Genomic DNA, 17,576 nt, shown 5'->3' with positions numbered 1-17,576 from the left:
ATTCAGGAATTGAATTTGTTAGTTCAAGGTTTTAGTAGAAAAAGTTTAAGAGAAGGTTAAGAAAAGAGTTACCTTCTGTTATAAAATAATGTAAAAAAGAACTTTGCAGTAGTATTTTATTTATTATTTTTTCATTTTATATATATTTTATATGTTATATTTAATAAAAAAGTGTTTAAAAAAGTGTAAACAAATTGTAAAAAAAGTTTATAGTAATAAACAACCTGCAGTTTAATGTTTGCATTTTTCCCTTACTGTACCGAAAATGAACCGAACCGTGGCTTCAAAACCGGGGTTCGCACCGAACCGTGATTTTTGCGTACCGTTACACCCCTAGCGTACAGAAATCTGCTCAATTTAGCGCCTTTTTGCGGTTAAATTGTTTAACCATTTAAACAATTGCAAGCCTTAGAAACAAGTTAATGATAAACTTACCCTATTTAAATTGCATATTAATCCGCGAATCGCATGCGAGCCGAACCGCGGATCCGTCACAGCACTACCCAAAGCTTCAGATGAGTGGGACAGCAGCAGCCGGTGCATTTGATTTGCGGCCGCGCGTGCGGAGCAGATACGTCAAGTATCACGTCGTGGGCAGGTTGTAGGTAACGGAGGGAGGGGTATGACAGCGAGCTCATCAGACGTTTCCTAAAAATAAAAATTGTTCACGAGTCGCGCGGCTCGAGTCCGAGTCGAGTCTGAAGTTTTTGAGGGTCGAGTCTCAAGTCGAGTCTGAAGTCACTGTGTGTGCGACTTAAGTCGCACTCGAGTCCGAGTCTCAAACTCGAGTCCCCATCTCTGTAACACTCACAAGCAAACCAGCAGGATAAGCGACAAGACAAACGTGCACAGAACAGCAAACACAAGGACAATAAATAGGGACAGAGTAAATTACATACACCTGGAAATAATTACAAGTAAGGGATCGTGGAAAAAGTGTCGAGACCCAGGAAATGCGTGGTCAGAATAAACCAATACTAAAACCACGCATCTCCCACATAGAACATATGTACTGTCAGAACCCTGCCATGCTAAACTAGATCTAAATACAAACAAGGATCTGGCAGGATTCTGACACAGCCTTTATTTTATAAAAAGGCATTCAAATCTTCAAATAGTGCAGTATTTAACAATAGTGCAACACCAACATATAAAGTAAACATAAACAAAAATACAAATCAAAAGAGTAGCAGCTACATATTAAACAAAAAATACTTTACCAAGTAGGCTACACACTGCAGTAGCATTTAAATAATTTAGTATTGCTCATAATTTCAAAAGCAAAGGCAGATTTTTCTTTAAGAAGATGAGCATTTCTGCCCTCTCTCCTCCTAGCCTGCTCCTTCTTGCATCAATAATGTTGGATGCTACACTGAACTGCTCTCACTGTCAACACTGGTACAATAAGCACAAAGAAACTTTGTAGCAGTGGGAGCCAGGGTGGGAAAACAAATTTGGTTGACTTCTCTGTACTGGAAGGGGCTGTCTGAGCGTGGGACCATTTGCTCTGTCAAATATGTCTGTATTTGATTTTGAACTTGTGTGCTGCTAGTGCTACTTGCCCCACGTTCCTCGTCATGCTCCTGCAGAATTTCCTCAAACAGCCCTTTCAAGCTGCTTTTTCTGCTGCTGCTGTCTGGCTGTGCTTCCAGACGTGGGGCTTTATGAGGGTTTTCTGGCCCTGTCTCTGCTCTCTCAGGTGTGGTCCTGCTCAGTAACGTTGCCTCCATCTTCTCCACCTCTTATGTCAGAGCATCCTTGGCATGCTTGTTGCTGTCTGCTCCTGTAAAGTATCTAAAAACAATGAAAAATAATAAATAAATGTCTTACTGTGTAAAAAAAACATATAAACAACCTCTATAGTAGCTTTTAGTGGTAACATATTAATGCAGCAGTAATCAATAATAATGCAGTATCTAGTTATCCAAAACACCATTTCAAAATTTTGTTAATAGTATAGACATTTATTAAACATATTAGACATACCTGTCTTTGAATTGTGTGTCTAAAAGAGTGGCAACTGCATACAAGGGCTCATTTTCGATGGTGTTAAATCTTTTCTTCCTGTTCCTGACGAGAGACGCTGAGGAGTGACGAGAGACACTGAGTCGTATATAGCATATAGCCCGCTAGCATCACCAGTCGTTGCCGACTATAGTTAGCATTTCTTACCGTCTTTTTACCATAACCTGCCCTCATTGCCGATCTAATGGTGGATTCATCCGATGTATGCTCTTCTGACCTATCCACACCAGATCGGGAAGCTGTGGAAGAGCTGCTGCCCGGCCTTGGCAGATCCAATTTGCGGTACAGCGTGCCTCATATCAACCTGGCTCCAGACGTTCGCAGGCGACCGAGGCGTACTGCAAGCGAGCACCCTTCGCAATGCAGCTTCACGAACCTCATTCGGGTGAACAGAGACGCCATCGCCCAGCATGAAAGCGGTAAGACTCCGCTTGTTTTTGTAACCTGCACTACCTGCCACATGTACAGTTTAGCTTCTTCCGTCAGCACAGAGGGGTTTACATGTGCTAAGTGTATTGAAGTAATAAGGCTGACAGAGAAGGTTGCAGAACTAGAAGCGCGCATCCGAACGCTCGTTGAGGACAGTAAGGCCGCTAATGCTATTGTTAATGTTACAAACACTGTTTTGGGTGCGCCTACTGTAACGAGTAATACACATAGCTCGAATCCGGCAACTGAGTTAAGGCGGCTGACTAACTGGGTGACTGTCAGGGGCATAGTCATATCCGATGCCCATCGAAGACCCCCCTAGTAATTTCTAACAGATTCGACATTCTAAGCAATACACCGGCTGAGACATCTGTTAAAAGTGCCTTGGTTATTGGAGACTCGATACTCAAGAACGTGAACATTGAGGCACCAGCCACTAGGGATGTGCCCGAAGCTGAATACGTTATTCGGAAGGGCACGGATAATGGCTTCAAAACGAACAACGAATTCATCCGAATAACAGAGAAAAAATTCGGCCAGACATAATCACGTGTTTACTTGAACAGCGCTAAATTATTAACCTCTTAAAGCACATATATGTGTGTGAAGTGAATGAGTGCAATCTTTAAGATGACATGAATGACATTTTCTGCGCGTCCCTTATTTAGGAACGCGAGCTGTTTTGGAATTAGTTTAAAATCTTAAAAACGCTGTTGTATCAAACTTCTTTTAACCCAAATGTAAAAAATGACCCTTTTAGTTTTTTATTTTATTTTATTTTATTACACAAGACCAGAAAACCTTGATAAAATGCTGCACTCTGATAATAAAATATTTGTTAATAACTCCTTGTATCCGTGTGACTTCGGTCACAGACGATCTTTTAATTACTTCAAGTTAAAGCAAGCTTAATTTTCAATCTAGGTGAATATAAAATAAATAAGTTAATAGATAAAAAATATGAAAATGTAACATTTTAAAAGCAAAATTTAAACTGAAGATTACTATGAATTGCAATTAACATAAAAATATTAGTAAAAACATAAAAGTAAGTAAATAACAACTGAAACATTTGAATTAAATCTTTCTAATTTCCTTATTGTTTATCAGGTTGCTTGTTTTGAACTAAGTCAAAACTGATTTTTAAAAAATAAAGCAAACTGTAATTCGACGTTTTAAACGGATATCTGATTATTTATTAATTTAGATGAAGATTAATGAGAAAGTTTTATTTTAAACAATTAGTTCTGTTCGCGCAAACGCTGTATGGACATAGATAATAATAAAATCAGCAAGTTTGTTCTATTTATTATGCTTTCGTAAATTCTTGTCAAAACCGTTGTTTTTTAACTATTCTGTCAGTGCACATAATTGCACGGCTGTGCGTTGCGTTTCGGATCTGTCAGTCAGCGCGAGTCTTGTCGATCGTAATAACTTTTTAACATACATCAGTCCCGAATGTATCTCTTTTAATTACTCTTTAAACTTCAAGCAAGTCCTGCATTTTATTTCCAAATTCCTGCATGTTTTTAAACCGAAACCAAGATGTGACATGACACGTATCTTAGTATATTAGGTTAATCATTTCACTCTAAGAAAACGTATTAGATGTTTAATTAATAGAGTATTTGAATTAATGTAGACTACTTATTTTTTCTAAAAAACCTCCCACTCATTTAGACAGAATGGGTCACATATGTAACTGTGCTGCAAGATACAATAAACGCTTAAAGGTGATATACAATCAATGCGCTCTCAAGTTCAAAGCACATAGGCACAAGCTGTATAAGGCTTTGAAAATTAGAAGTTTGTTTTCCATGCCTATTATTAATGAGAATCAAGTTATTTAAGTAATTTTGATTAAAATTGTGTATAATTATTTTTAATAAATATTTACAGTTATTTAAGTTATAATTATAATAAAAGCAACATTTCATTTAAAATGCCATTTTCATGTAATACGACAAACTTCCAGTTTAAGACCCGCCCACTTCCGGTTCCATCCGAATACAAATACAGATACAAATAATTTTGAGATTGTTACAGATACAAATACAGATACAAATACTGACTCTGCTGCACACCCCTAACAGCCACTATTTCAGCTGTAAATACTGATAAATTGTCATTAATTCTTTTGATTTTAACTACCTCAAACTCTGGTATGTACACTCCTGTTCCTACATGATTATTCCTTGGATCTTTAGATCAATCAGTGAATTTTGATATGTACTGATAATAATTCTGCTTAACACATAATTTTGACATATAATAATAGCATATTTTTGAACCAAATATCCAATATTGCCATCATCCTTTTCAATACATTCTTTCTTTATTTCTAAAAGTTTAAAGTCTACATTGGGAGTAGGAAATATCCACGGAGGAACATTTCCCCATACCACATTTGGGGACTTCAGTTGTGCCATTCGCCACACCTTTGACAACCTGGCTACTGACAAGGTGAAAGATTGGCAGACCTTCAAGGAAAGTGTCATCCAGTCAGCTCACAATGTCTTCGGACACTTTCAACCTCCCCCGAAAAGCCGTGGATATCAGAGAGGACACTTAACATCATGGACCGGCGGCATGAGGCCCAGCTCCGAGGTGACCTGAAAGAGTATCAGCGACTGAACCCATGTGGTTACAGCTGAGTATAGGGAGAAGTTCTGGCAAGCAGAAGCTAAACACCTAGAGTCCCCAGCCAATAATAACAACATGAGCCCACGCCCATGCACCAAGCCCATAATGGCCCCCGCATCAAGACAGCCCTGGTGAAAGATTCTGATGGCAACCTTATAGCAACTTAAGCAAACTGCCTTGAACTCTGGAAAGAACACTTCAGCCTCCTTCTGCAGCATGGTACCTCCCCGGCTGATCCTGCCTTCTCATTGGCCACTAACGTTGCAGCCTCTAGTGTTGTCTGCAGTACAGGCCTTGTCACACCTGAGGAAGTGAAAGCTGCCATGGAAAAACTTAACAACAGGAAAGCCCCTGGCATATGTGCAATAACCGCTGAGATGCTAAAGTCAGCCGGTGAAAGCATCGTCGAGTGGCTTACCCACATATTCAATGAGGTGTGGGAGACAGAGAGGCTTCCCAGCAACTGGACCAGAGAAGTCATCTTGCCCTTCTGGAAACGTAAGGGTGACAGGCTAGTCTGTGGCATTACCACAGAGGCATTACCCTTCTATCTTTACATCGGGTTCATAGATCTGAAAGCTGCCTTTGATTCCGTCTGCCACACTTCACTGTGGAGTATCCTACATGCCCTTGGAGTACCACCCAAGATTGTTGCCATGTTCAAGCTGGTATATAGCAATGCTCAGAGCTGTGTCCGCATCAACGGCAGAGACTCAGACTGGTTTCCCAACTCCAGTGGCATTTGCCAGGGCTGCGTGGCTGCACCTGGCCTCTTCAACTGCATCATTGACCATCTGATGTCCAGGGTTTGCGAGTGGATCCCCGGAGTGTCCTTCTGCAATTACCACTTGACTGACCTGTATTACGCTGATGACACCATCCTGCTCAGCACACCCTACAGCCAGCTGAGAGATGCTCTGGGCATATACAGTGCAGAGCCGGAGAAGCTCAGCCTCCAGGTAAGCTGGACGAAAACCAAGTTCATATATATTGGTGACAGACCACATCCACCTTCCCTGCGGCTTGGCAATGATATTGTGGAGCCTGCCAAGAACTTTGTGTAACTGGGATCCATAGTGACAGACAACGGTGACCTAAAACCAGAGATTACCTGCAGAAGAGCCCTAACTGCGTCAGCTCTGCAGTCTCTCTGGAAAAAACTCTGGCGACACTTGACTATCTTACGCAAGACGAAGCTCCGGCTTACAACTCAGCAGTACTCTTCATCCTGCTTTATGGCTCGGAGACTTGGCCCTTAACCTGTTAACCTTTTTTTGTTTTCTGAACCCCCCCACAAAAAATGTCATAGCTAAACTAAAATAGATACAGTTTATGAAGTCTTTGCACTAAAAGCATAAGTTTGGTCTCATTTGAAAGCAGACACTTGGAAGTTTATTAAGAGGTGAACATTAGTTACTGTCATAATGAAAAAAGTTGTTATAGAGAGCTTAAATTATACTTGTTTATTAACTCCACCAAACATTTATGAAATATTGTTATGAAAAACTAAATGAACATGGCCTTGGAGCAATCTAGAAATGCTCTGCAGATAAAGCCACAGGTCTCACCATGTTCTGTTTTAAATCTGAAGATGATACCTCTAAAACTCTGTATTTTATTAAATGTTTTTTAGACCCATGTCATGTAAATTTATTTAGAGAAAACAGCAAAAATGCTAAGCTAATGTTTGTTTATTTATATCTCACAACATCCTTTCAGTTTATTGTCCTATTGCTCCGTGTTTTAAACAGACTCATTAAATAAGCATCCGAATGAGTCATTAACAACTTTTAATCCTGGATATGGCTGTCTAAATGTTTATTTTATTATTATTATTAATAATTACTCATACATTCTATTTAGTGTTTTATTTCCTCCTTTTGTCTCAATTCACTTTCTTTTTATTAAATTCCTTTCTTACAAAAAGAAACTTACCTTAAAGAAGCTTTACCAGTCTAAATTATTCCTAGAAACATATATCTCATATCTCCAGACAGCAGATGTTTACAGAACAGCTAGTACGTTAGCTTAGCATACCATCAAAACACGACAAATAAAAGCATTTATAATAAAACTCACTTTATAACATCAAAAGTCGAGTGCTTAAACAATCATGCGTGATCTGATGTGGCTTTGGATCATAAAATAAGACCGAAAATAAACAGTTTTATGCTATTTATGCTGTTAGCTTAGCATAGCATTATAATATATAGTACTGTTATGAAAATACCAGACATAGCGTTAAAAATACAGACAAACCATATATAATCTTAATCGTGTTTATTGTCTCCATGTTTCAAAACATCTTTATTTGCATGTTATTATAAAAACAGCGATCGCTCGTTGTGCAGGTCACTGTTCAAGTTCACGTCTGACTGACAGCTGCTGCTGAGCTGCTCTGACGTCTTATTCTTTTTATGAAAGTTTCATATTGACACTTTCAGACTTTAGCGCCCTCCGGCTTCACGTATGAATGAAACAAACTGAGTGTGAATGACTGCAGACTCAAACTTGCTCATATCGCCATTTTTGGAATAAAAATGGGTGAAATATTACCCCCCCTGCAGAAATTTGAAGTAAACATATAAAATTGAAGTAATATTTCTCCAAATATGCATACTTTGAATTAAAAGCCCCGATGGATGTTGTTTTATCGAGTGCTTTCATGACGATCACGGAGGAGTATTTTTATCAATGAGTGCGGCTGAGGGTTATATTTCAAATTAAAGGTATGTACCGTTTTTCATTTTCATAACGTCTGACAAAAATGAAGAAATTACTGTTACTAGGATTCTCAGATTAAAATAAAGGTCAAAAACTAAATCTTAAATCAAAACACTTTTTAATGATGTATAGTTGTTTAATGTAAGTACATTTAAACTAACAGTAATTTAAATTATGTAAATAAATAGCTCTTCAGTACATCCACGCCCTCGCGCAGGTTATCAAGACACTGGCTGCAAGATTAGATGACTTTGATAGCAGGGCTCTCAGAACCATCAAGAACATCAATCAGGTGGCCCCAGCGGGTTTCCAACCAAATGGCCGATTAATTGGCCGATTTTTGGCATATTTTAAAAAATCGGCTTTGGCCGATTTTGCAGCAAAATTAGGCCGATTAATAGGCAGGAGCATCTGCGGGCACCTAAGCGCTGTTGTAGAACTCGTGACGCTGCCTCTTGCTGGAAGCAGATCGCTCCCGTGTGTGTTGTTCACAAACAACTTTAGTAAATGATGGCGGGATCGCGCGAATTAAGCAGCCAGTACAACAGCGCGACGGGCTTATGTCTCGTGGTGCACTGTCCGTGCAAAGATTAGGCTCATTTCATGTGATTAATGAGTGATGATGAGTTTTGTTTGCGTGACAGAGAGAGAAGAGCCGCGCACGCACGCTTTCTGTCTCCCTGCTTTTATTACTCAAAACAAAACTGACTCGATGGTAAAAGGTCGGAAGACCAAATCATATCAACCGAGGAAATGTTTTTCGTGTTGTTACAGTAACACTTTGTTTACAGTTTTGCGCTGCTCAGCCTGGATTACAACACAGCGCGTCCGATCGCGAACTGACTCCTTTGAACGGATTCGTTTGAATGAACGGTTGAAACAAAAGATCTGTCCCAACACTAAACTCACAAGACGTCACTGTCAGCACAATCAGTCACTTATAGCGCCTCAGAAATGAGAATGTAAATGTGTTTAGAAAGATTTGCCCTAAATAACAGTCTCAACTAAAAAACATAGACATTTACTATGTTAACTTTATGATGAATAAATATTTTATCAGATCTACCAAATAAGGATTTTATCCTACAAAGCAATAAAAGCCATGGTAAAAAACTGATCAAAGATTATATGACAGAGTGTCAGGTAATATCTGTGTCTGATAAATGCATGGTGCAGAGGAGGTTATAAAACTCTTTAGAAAGACCAGTCATATTTTTTAAATACTTTGACTTAAATAGTGACATTTTTACATTTAAAATATCTGCTAATGATGAGAACATTTTGATTAATATGTACATATAGAAAATCGGCCAAACATATCGGCCATCGGCTGCCCTGATTTCTAAAAATCGGCATCGGCCAGAGAAAAAGCATATCAGTCGACCTCTAGTCAGTACAAATTAATATCAGCTGGTCAGGGAGCTACACTGCGACCAAAGTGGTCGCATATGCGACCTTTTGAACTGCCGTTGCGACCCTAATTTTTAATGGGTTGCAAATGTGCTACCTAATGTTTTAGACAATATGCTATGATTTACTATGAGCATTTATTAAAACAGAAATGTGGATTTTAAGAATACGTTTTATAACGTGCTCTGAGCCATCAACACGTTGGCTTCATTTTGCGTGAAAGCACGTCGTGTCTCTCCCTATCAGTAAGCGTTTGCGTGCTCAGCTGTTTCTCAATGAATTAGGTGCGACGCAAGCGCAGTGTCTTCCATGTTTCTGAACTTGAGCAGAGGTCTTTCTTCACTGAGGACGCGGGACCCGTATGGTTCCGGGTTTATATTTTAAATGGTCTGTCGGGTCCGGTTAGGTCCTAGTTTAATTACTTTGGGTCCCAAGTCTGATTAATGTTGTGTTTATAACCCGAGTCGATCAGAAAACGGCCATGAGCGCTACCGCGCTAAAGCTCGAGTGCATTTTCAGCGTGCCTTCGGTTTCTATGGCGATGGTTCTTGTTACGACCACGCGCTGCATTTGCTTTCTCACATTTTTTTAATAATCTTATTATTAATAAACCATATCTTTTCTAAAACCATATCCATATTAAGTTTGGACAGAGATTGTAGCAAAAAGCAATGCTAATGTCAAGGCTATTGCACTGAATGAGCAAAGCAATGTAAAGTCTGTCACCGGGACAGCAAGTAGACTTTTAAATCTGAAATAATGAGTGGATTAAGCTTTTTAAATCGGCAAGAGAGAAATAGAAAGATAGGCACTTTTACTGCTTCTGCTCTATCTAATAGAAATTATTAACATTATAACATCAGTCATAACATCAGTCACATTTATAATCTATAGACCTGCACTGTCTATTAATATACTATACATAGTATTGTATTATATTGAGTTTGATAAAAGGGGTCTAATTGCTTCATATATCAGTGCAAAAACAGTGTTTTCGTGGTGCTTTGACAGTGTCAGCTTTGTTAATGGCAAAGAAAGTTTGGGGTGGTTAGATTGATGAAATATAATGTGAAATTAATATTAATTTTCAATGAATCAAAGTATTGTGTTGTGTCACACATTATTAGTTCTACGTCACATGTATAGTAGAACATTATTTGTCAGTGGGTAATAATTGCCCTTTTCACCGGCTACCACCACCAAGTAAATTTCAGATCTTTGGGAAACACTGCAACGTTTAGGAAACCAGGCTGCATGTGGTTTAAAAGATGGCAAGTAAAATAAAAAGCATATCTGTATGCAATACAGTTTCATTATTGTTCATTATTATCCAGAGCGCCTTAATATAACTTGAAAAAAATATGTGCGACCAAATCATATTTTGCGCCAGTAACTGAAAAAGTTGGTAGCGCAAGTGCCACCAGTGGAAAAGGTTAGTGTAGTTTCCTGCAGCTGGTTAAGTCCCAACTGATGGCCTACAAAAAGGTCTCATTGCCAAGGTGTCATACAAGACACATCTCATCATGGGTAAAATCAAAGAGCTGTCTCAAGACCTTCGCAACCTAATTGTTGCAAAACATGATGCCATTGGTTATAGGCGCCGTTCTAAGCTTCTGATTGGTCCAGTGAGCACTGTTGGGGCCATAATATGGAAGTGGAAAAACACGAGTTTAAAATGCAATTATTTCAGCTTTTTGCTCAAAATTTTTTTTTAAGAAACCTACCCATATTTAAAAGGTTACAAAAAGCAGTCCCTCCAGAAAAACGCGATTGTGCGAACGCGCGATATATATCATAATCAGCCAAAGTACGCATATTTATGCGGGGCTGCATTTTTTTCCAAATACGACGCACTTTCGTAGCAAAAAGTCACATATATATTAGCAGAAAGTTGAAAAATGTTGCATTTACTTCCCAAAAGCGCAGCCGTGTCCTCTATTGCCATGGGAACGTTATGAAGTGACGTGATTATGTGACATGAACATCTTTGCAGCTTTTGCAAGTTTCCGCAGTTTTTGCAAGTTCCGCAATTTTCGCAAATTCCCGCAATTCCATCGCATAAATTGCATAAATATCCCCCATATTCCATCGCATTTTTTAAGAAAACGTGCCGCAAAATCGAGGATTTTTGCCCGCAACAATCACAAAAAAACTCTGGAAGGCTTTTCTGGAAGGACTGAAAAAGAGAAAAAATTAAGATAGGATTACAGGGCAACTTTTCAAATAAAGGCTGGTGGGGGATGAGTTCAGGTCATTGCCGTGTTTGGAATAAAATGTAATAAATATTACTCCTCTATAAAAATTTTAGAGGTAAATATATATAATCAATCAAAATTTCTTCAAATATGTGTATTTTTGAACAAAAAGCCTCAATTGATGTTGTTTTGTGAAGTGCTTTCAATTACAACCATGCATGAGTTTTTTTCTAAATGACTCCGACTGAGGTTCATAATTCTTTTTACAGGTATGGACTCTTTTTTCATTTTTATAACTCATGTCACTATAAGATGTGTAGAATAAACGTCAAATACTGAAGCTTGAGTCTTAGAGCTTTAAATGATGTAAAGTTTGTTCAAGTAAGTACAACCTTTCACATTTAAAATAACAGTAACTTCGAACTAATGTAAACAAAGGGCTCTGCAGTGCGCTGACGTTGTGCTGGGTAACAGGTTAACAATTGATTAACATATGATAGGGTGACCATACTTACCATTTTTCCCAGACACGTCTTAGCCAGGATTTCGAGTGCGTTCTCTGGAAGTCACATTTGTCGACTGCAAATGTCATCTATTCCAGGTTCTGAGTAGACAAACCTCAATGACGTATGCAGTCGCCCAATGCGACTTCCAGTGGACGCACCCGAAATCCTGGCTAGGATGTGTCCGGGAAAAATGGCATGTATGGTCACCCTACATATGCTCAGTGGATTTAGGTATGGAAATTGGGACTTGAATCAGTGAATATAGTGGTTTAAGCAAATTTAAGTATTGTATATAAGTCTCTATTCTCTTCAGTAATAGGCCACTACACATACCTGTTTCATGAGCAACAGTGCATTTTAAATCATGCTTCTGAGTCGTATTTACACTTTCCTTGTGGGATTTATTAATTTTGTCTTTTTAAAGGTTTCTTGCTTATCATCTGAGTTCAGCTTGGATGGAGACTACTTATTGGGTGGCCTTTTTCCAGTACATGAAGTTGAACAGGCGGCACCCATGTTCTTCCCGGAGGCCATTGAATGTAAATGGTAAGGCAAAACCTTTTTATTGCATTTATACAAGGTGGTTTAATAATTCTGTCATTATCTGTATGCTTATTACAACATGGTCTATGGATATCATCACAAGCCATTAATATAAAATGAAACAATATCTGTATTTTATTATGAGTAATGTTAAAAGTTGAAACTTGAATTGAGTGCAGTGAACTTGCATTGAAATTGTTAATTCTCTAATTAATGTTTTCTAGGCAAACTTTCACAAAATCTGGTTATCAGATGTTTCAAGTAATGAGGTTTGCTGTTGAGGAGATTAATAACTCCACCACCCTGCTGCCCAATGTTTCTCTGGGTTATGACATTTTTGATCACTGTTCTAACACCAAAAATTTCCCTTCAGTCTTCAGTTTTATCTCACAGAACAGATCAATAAAACCTAAAGAAAAACTCAACAACCATCAGCCTAAAGTCATTGCTTTAACAGGACCATATGGAAGCACAAGAACTATTACTATTGCACCACTGGTCACAATGGACCTTATACCACTGGTGAATTATTTATATTTCAGATGTGTTATATTACATACAGTTTACATGAAGTAATACGGCTCCTTTACGTGTATGTATATCAGATTTTCTTTTATGAAAAATATTTTTACCTGGACCTATTTTACCTAACAAACACATACAGTACGATATGTGATTTATACCATATCTGCAATAATTTCACTTATGCAATAATTTAGTCTTGTTTTGTAATAATTTATTTTTAATGCTGAGGACTACAATGTTACAATCTTCGAACATGCCAAATCGAATCAGAATTTAGATTAGGAGCTGTCCCTTTAAAGACAATGATTTAGGTTAGAAATGACAAGAGCAAATTAATAAATAAAGCACACAGAAAGCAAAAGTAACTAGTAAAAGTAATAGGAAAAAGCTAAACATATGGAAACAGTATAGAATGCTACTTTGTGTACATACAATCTACAATACAAGGCCAAAACTCTAAAACAAGACAAATAAAATCCCAAATCAGGCTATTAATTCCCAAACACAGAGAAAAGATTAAAAGATAAGTATTGCACAATGTTATCATAATGTTATATTTACTACATTTTAGTCAAATATCATACTTTTTACTCTACTTCATTTTGAAAAATCTGTCATTCCTTTTTATTTATCAGTGGATAAAAAAATCGTAACTGGGCAAACTAAGATGCACGCATGACGCGTAAAACCACCAATCAGGGTACAGCACGTGCTTCGTTTTGAACTTGTTTTGGTTGCCACGGTGGTTCATGTAAGTGACGCGAGTGCAGCAGTTTACCAGCGTATCGTTTAGAGCAGTGGTTTTCAATCTTGTCCTAGGGGACCCACTGCTCTGCACATTTTGCATGTCTCCCTTATCTAACACACCTGATTCAGATCATCAGCTCATTAAGGGAGAGATCCATGAACAGAACTGGGTGTGTCAAGGGAGACATACAAAATATGCAGAGCTGTGGGTCCACTAGGACAAGATTGAAAACTACTGGTTTAGACAATGAAACTGCATTCATAAACAACGGAGGAAATAACTGACTCACCACAACAACAATGGCCTTATTTACGCAGGTTTTTTAAGTCCTTGAATAAAAGAACGAGTCCTTCGTGTCTTCTCTGCCTGCCTTGAAACTCTGCTATTTCTTTTTACAAGAATACTCCTTCAAATCTAAGGAAACACGTAGATGTAAGCCATTTTTATTTTGTTTATATTTTTAAATGAACAATCTTAACAGTAGCTTGCAGAAAACAAGAAAAGTTTCATTGTGTTGTTAAAATATATATGACATTATCATGAATGAACTTTTTAGCAAGTTAGCTATGCAGGCTGGAGCTATTTTTAGCCGTATAGTTAGCTGTATAGACCCTTTTACAGCTCACGTGATCAAATAGCCTGGGTGCGCATTTCGGCAAGTGGAAGTGGTGTTATTCCCCATTACTTCTAACGTGTTAGCAACTCAGAAAGTTTATTAAAACGGTTTCCCAAAATCAAAATGTCTGGTTGTTGCATTTGGTTGCACTAATATACTATACTAATATATGTATGTATCTGGCAACTTCATATTTGGCCATCTGCTAACGTCTTCTATCCCCTCCACCATAGTACACGGATCTGGTAGCGGTGTTAAAAAAGTTGATAAAGTCAACTTTTTAAAATAACTTTCTCTCTGTGTTGCTACTGATTCTTGCCATACTTCCGTTGCCTAAGTGCACGCGCATACGCTGCCACGTCATCATTGTATACAAACAGTAAAAGGGTCTATGGTTAGCTGCCCTGGTGAAAAAATAGTATGCTAAATATATTTAATTTTGATATACTTAAGTATACTTGCAGTCACACTAATGACCAGTATACTTAAAGTGTGCTATTGATTAGTTTATTTAAAGAGTGCTATTTTGGAACAATTAATTTTGTACTTAATATATTTTAGTTGTATATTAATTGTAACAAAGTACAACTTTAAGTGTATTTAGTGTACTTTTGTGTGCTAAAGTGGAACAACTTTAAGTGTATTTAGTACAATTTAAGTACATGACTGTTTTTGTGCTAAATTCATGCTTGATAAGTGGATTTAGAGTGTGTTTTATTTATGTTAGGAGTACATTACACATGTATTATGAGTGTCTTGCAAGCATACAATCAGTATACCTTAAATAGACTGTTTGCATACATTCTGTATATTTTTGGCCAATCCAAAATTCTAAAAACTGCCCTGGTGAAAAATGAATATGCCAAGTACATTACATTTTGTATACTTTTACATACCTGCAGCTAGATTAGTAATGAGTATACTTCAAGTGCGTTAATAATTAGTTAACTTAAAGAGTGCTATTTTGGGAATAGATTACTTGCTGGTAACATAACCAAAATAATTTTTTCCAAATAAATAAAAGCTGATTAAAACAGTCAAAAACAATTCATTTTAAATATATTTAAAATATAGTTTTATTCACAGCATTCAAAGTGTACAGTATTTGCCTAAAAATTGAACAATTACTCATTGAAGAATGTCAAGATGATTAAGTTTACAACGTCTTTCTCTCCCAAATCAACTTTAGTCTGGCAGGTTTTGGTTCAGCCTTAGGAAATCTGAAAAAGATAGACAATAAGCTCAATTAAAAAGTGTTTAATATTAAAACATTACATTTATTTAAGACTTACTCTATTAAATCTATAGTTTACTGGCAGAGATTGTATAGCAGATATAATTTTACCTAAACTAGAGCTTGACTAAAATGTCATCATATATATTAAGGGGCGGTTTCCCAGACAGGAACCAGACCAGTCCCAGACCAAAACAAATGCAAGAGCTGTCCAAACCGAAAACAACTTGCTCCGACACACCCCAAAATACATCAGTGCCCCCCGTTTTACATCGCAATGCACACAAGCAATGCTTCCAGCAAGGCATGTTTGTTAAAACTATCCTAATTAAACTAAGGTCTAGTCCTGGATAAAGCTAATCCATGTCCGGGAAACCACCCCTAAGAGTTTTCATTATAATGACTTGCCTATATGGGCTGCAAAATCCTCCTTACATAAAATACTTTAGCTCCTAAAGAAACATTTTATTGTATTAAATTTAAATGTAAAACTTGTCAGAAAGAAAATGCAACAAGCAGACAATTGGGTGGTTTCCTGTAAAGGGATTAGCTTAAAACAGGACTAGGCCTTAGTTTAATTAAAAAATATAACTAGTTTCAGAAAACATGCCTTGATAAAAACATTACCTGTGTGCATTTTGAGGCGGAACGGGGGACACTGGTGTATTTTGGGATGTGTCGGTGCGGGTTGTTTTCGGTTTGGACAGCTCTTGCATTTGTTTTGGTCTAGGACTAGTCTAGTCCCTGTCCGGGAAACCGCCTCAATATGTATATAACGTTATCTAAACTGAAGCTTGATTTACTACAACGAATGAATTATTATATCTTAAGAGTTTAAAATGACTTACCATTAGCTGCAAAGTCCTCCCTACAAATGTCTTTGAAAAACTTTAGCTTCTGAGGAAAGAATGCAGCATCATTAATACAAAATACAGTTAAGTTAGGTAAAAGCCTTACAACCTCTAAACAGTCAATAAATGGTTAACTTTCACGCTACATTAAAAAAACTGATTTTCTGACGCTACCTTTTTTCATTAACATATACATACACACCAATACATATATTTAACAAAACAATCGGGTGTACTAATTCGATATAACAGGCTAACAGTGCTATCTTTCAAACCTTTAACATTAGCTATAAGCTAAGCTAAGCTACACAGCAGCTTATCACTAGACACCGCGTTATTGACAACATTTCGCATTCGAAATATGATAGTCTACTGATAAACTTCAGAATGGTCAAACGATAATCAAATATAATTAATTTTAAGATATTTTAACGTACCTTGGGACTCAATCCGTCTGTCTTGAACGACTGTTAAAAATCAAAATACGTGCGTCGTGACGTCATCCCACACGTCAGATGCATTATTCAAATCTCAGAATTCACTTTTCTCTGAAATGCATTTACGAAAACTGTTTAGGTTAATTAATGTGTACAGCTAACAGCGGTATGCAATTGACTCAAAAACTACAAAAAAACAAACACTCATATTCCCCTTACGAAAATTTATGTTTTTTTTTGTGGTAAAAGTTTAGTAACCATGTTTTTTTTTGGTGTATTGATTATTATTAGCAAAACCATGGTTATTTTGTGGTAAAACACAGTTCATTGGTTTATCCAATGCTTGACAATAGTGAAGTTAAAGTGTACCTTATTATGTTAATAGTATATTACAAATGTATACATCTACAATATAAAATGTAACAGAACATACTGCTCTCTCGTAATTTTAAGCCCACGTTATTTCTCCATAAAATAATATACATTTGTACACCCCATATACTTTCAAAATGTGCTTAAAATATACTGTTTCTAAAGAATACTAAAAAATGTATTTTAGAAATATACTGTCAGTGCATTATTATAATGATAACTTTAAGCATACCGATAAAGTATACCTAAAATACATTTTAAAATAAGTTTAAATTTAGTATACTTTAAAAATTGCACAAAACTTTAACTTTAAGTATA

At 37.1% G+C, this 17,576-nt stretch overlaps 1 protein-coding gene and 2 long non-coding RNA genes across 3 annotated transcripts in view; 2 read left to right on the top strand and 1 right to left on the bottom strand.

Annotated features, from left to right (window-relative positions):
- Positions 1 to 17,576, top strand: part of LOC141363888 (uncharacterized) — a 111,026-nt gene that overhangs the window by 21,952 nt on the left and 71,498 nt on the right. The gene's annotated exons all lie outside the window — the stretch shown is intronic.
- Positions 12,146 to 17,576, top strand: part of LOC129413376 (taste receptor type 1 member 1-like) — a 43,478-nt gene continuing 38,047 nt past the window's right edge. Inside the window, exons 1-2 of the mRNA XM_055167092.2 lie at positions 12,146 to 12,478; positions 12,700 to 12,997. Coding sequence (XP_055023067.2) covers positions 12,297 to 12,478; positions 12,700 to 12,997 — 480 coding nt within the window. The 5' untranslated portion in view covers positions 12,146 to 12,296. The remainder of the gene's footprint in view (positions 12,479 to 12,699; positions 12,998 to 17,576) is intronic.
- LOC129437247 (uncharacterized) lies at positions 15,412 to 16,766 on the bottom strand. Its single transcript, XR_012369491.1, has 2 exons — positions 16,447 to 16,766; positions 15,412 to 15,584 (listed from the first exon to the last, which is right to left on the bottom strand). It is a non-coding gene; the product is annotated as an uncharacterized lncRNA (long non-coding RNA).

Source organism: Misgurnus anguillicaudatus, chromosome 5 (genome assembly GCF_027580225.2).
Source record: "Misgurnus anguillicaudatus chromosome 5, ASM2758022v2, whole genome shotgun sequence".
Classification (NCBI taxonomy): Eukaryota; Metazoa; Chordata; class Actinopteri; order Cypriniformes; family Cobitidae; genus Misgurnus; species Misgurnus anguillicaudatus.
Note: the sequence above shows the minus strand (reverse complement) of the source record. Positions and strands in the feature narration are given on the sequence as shown.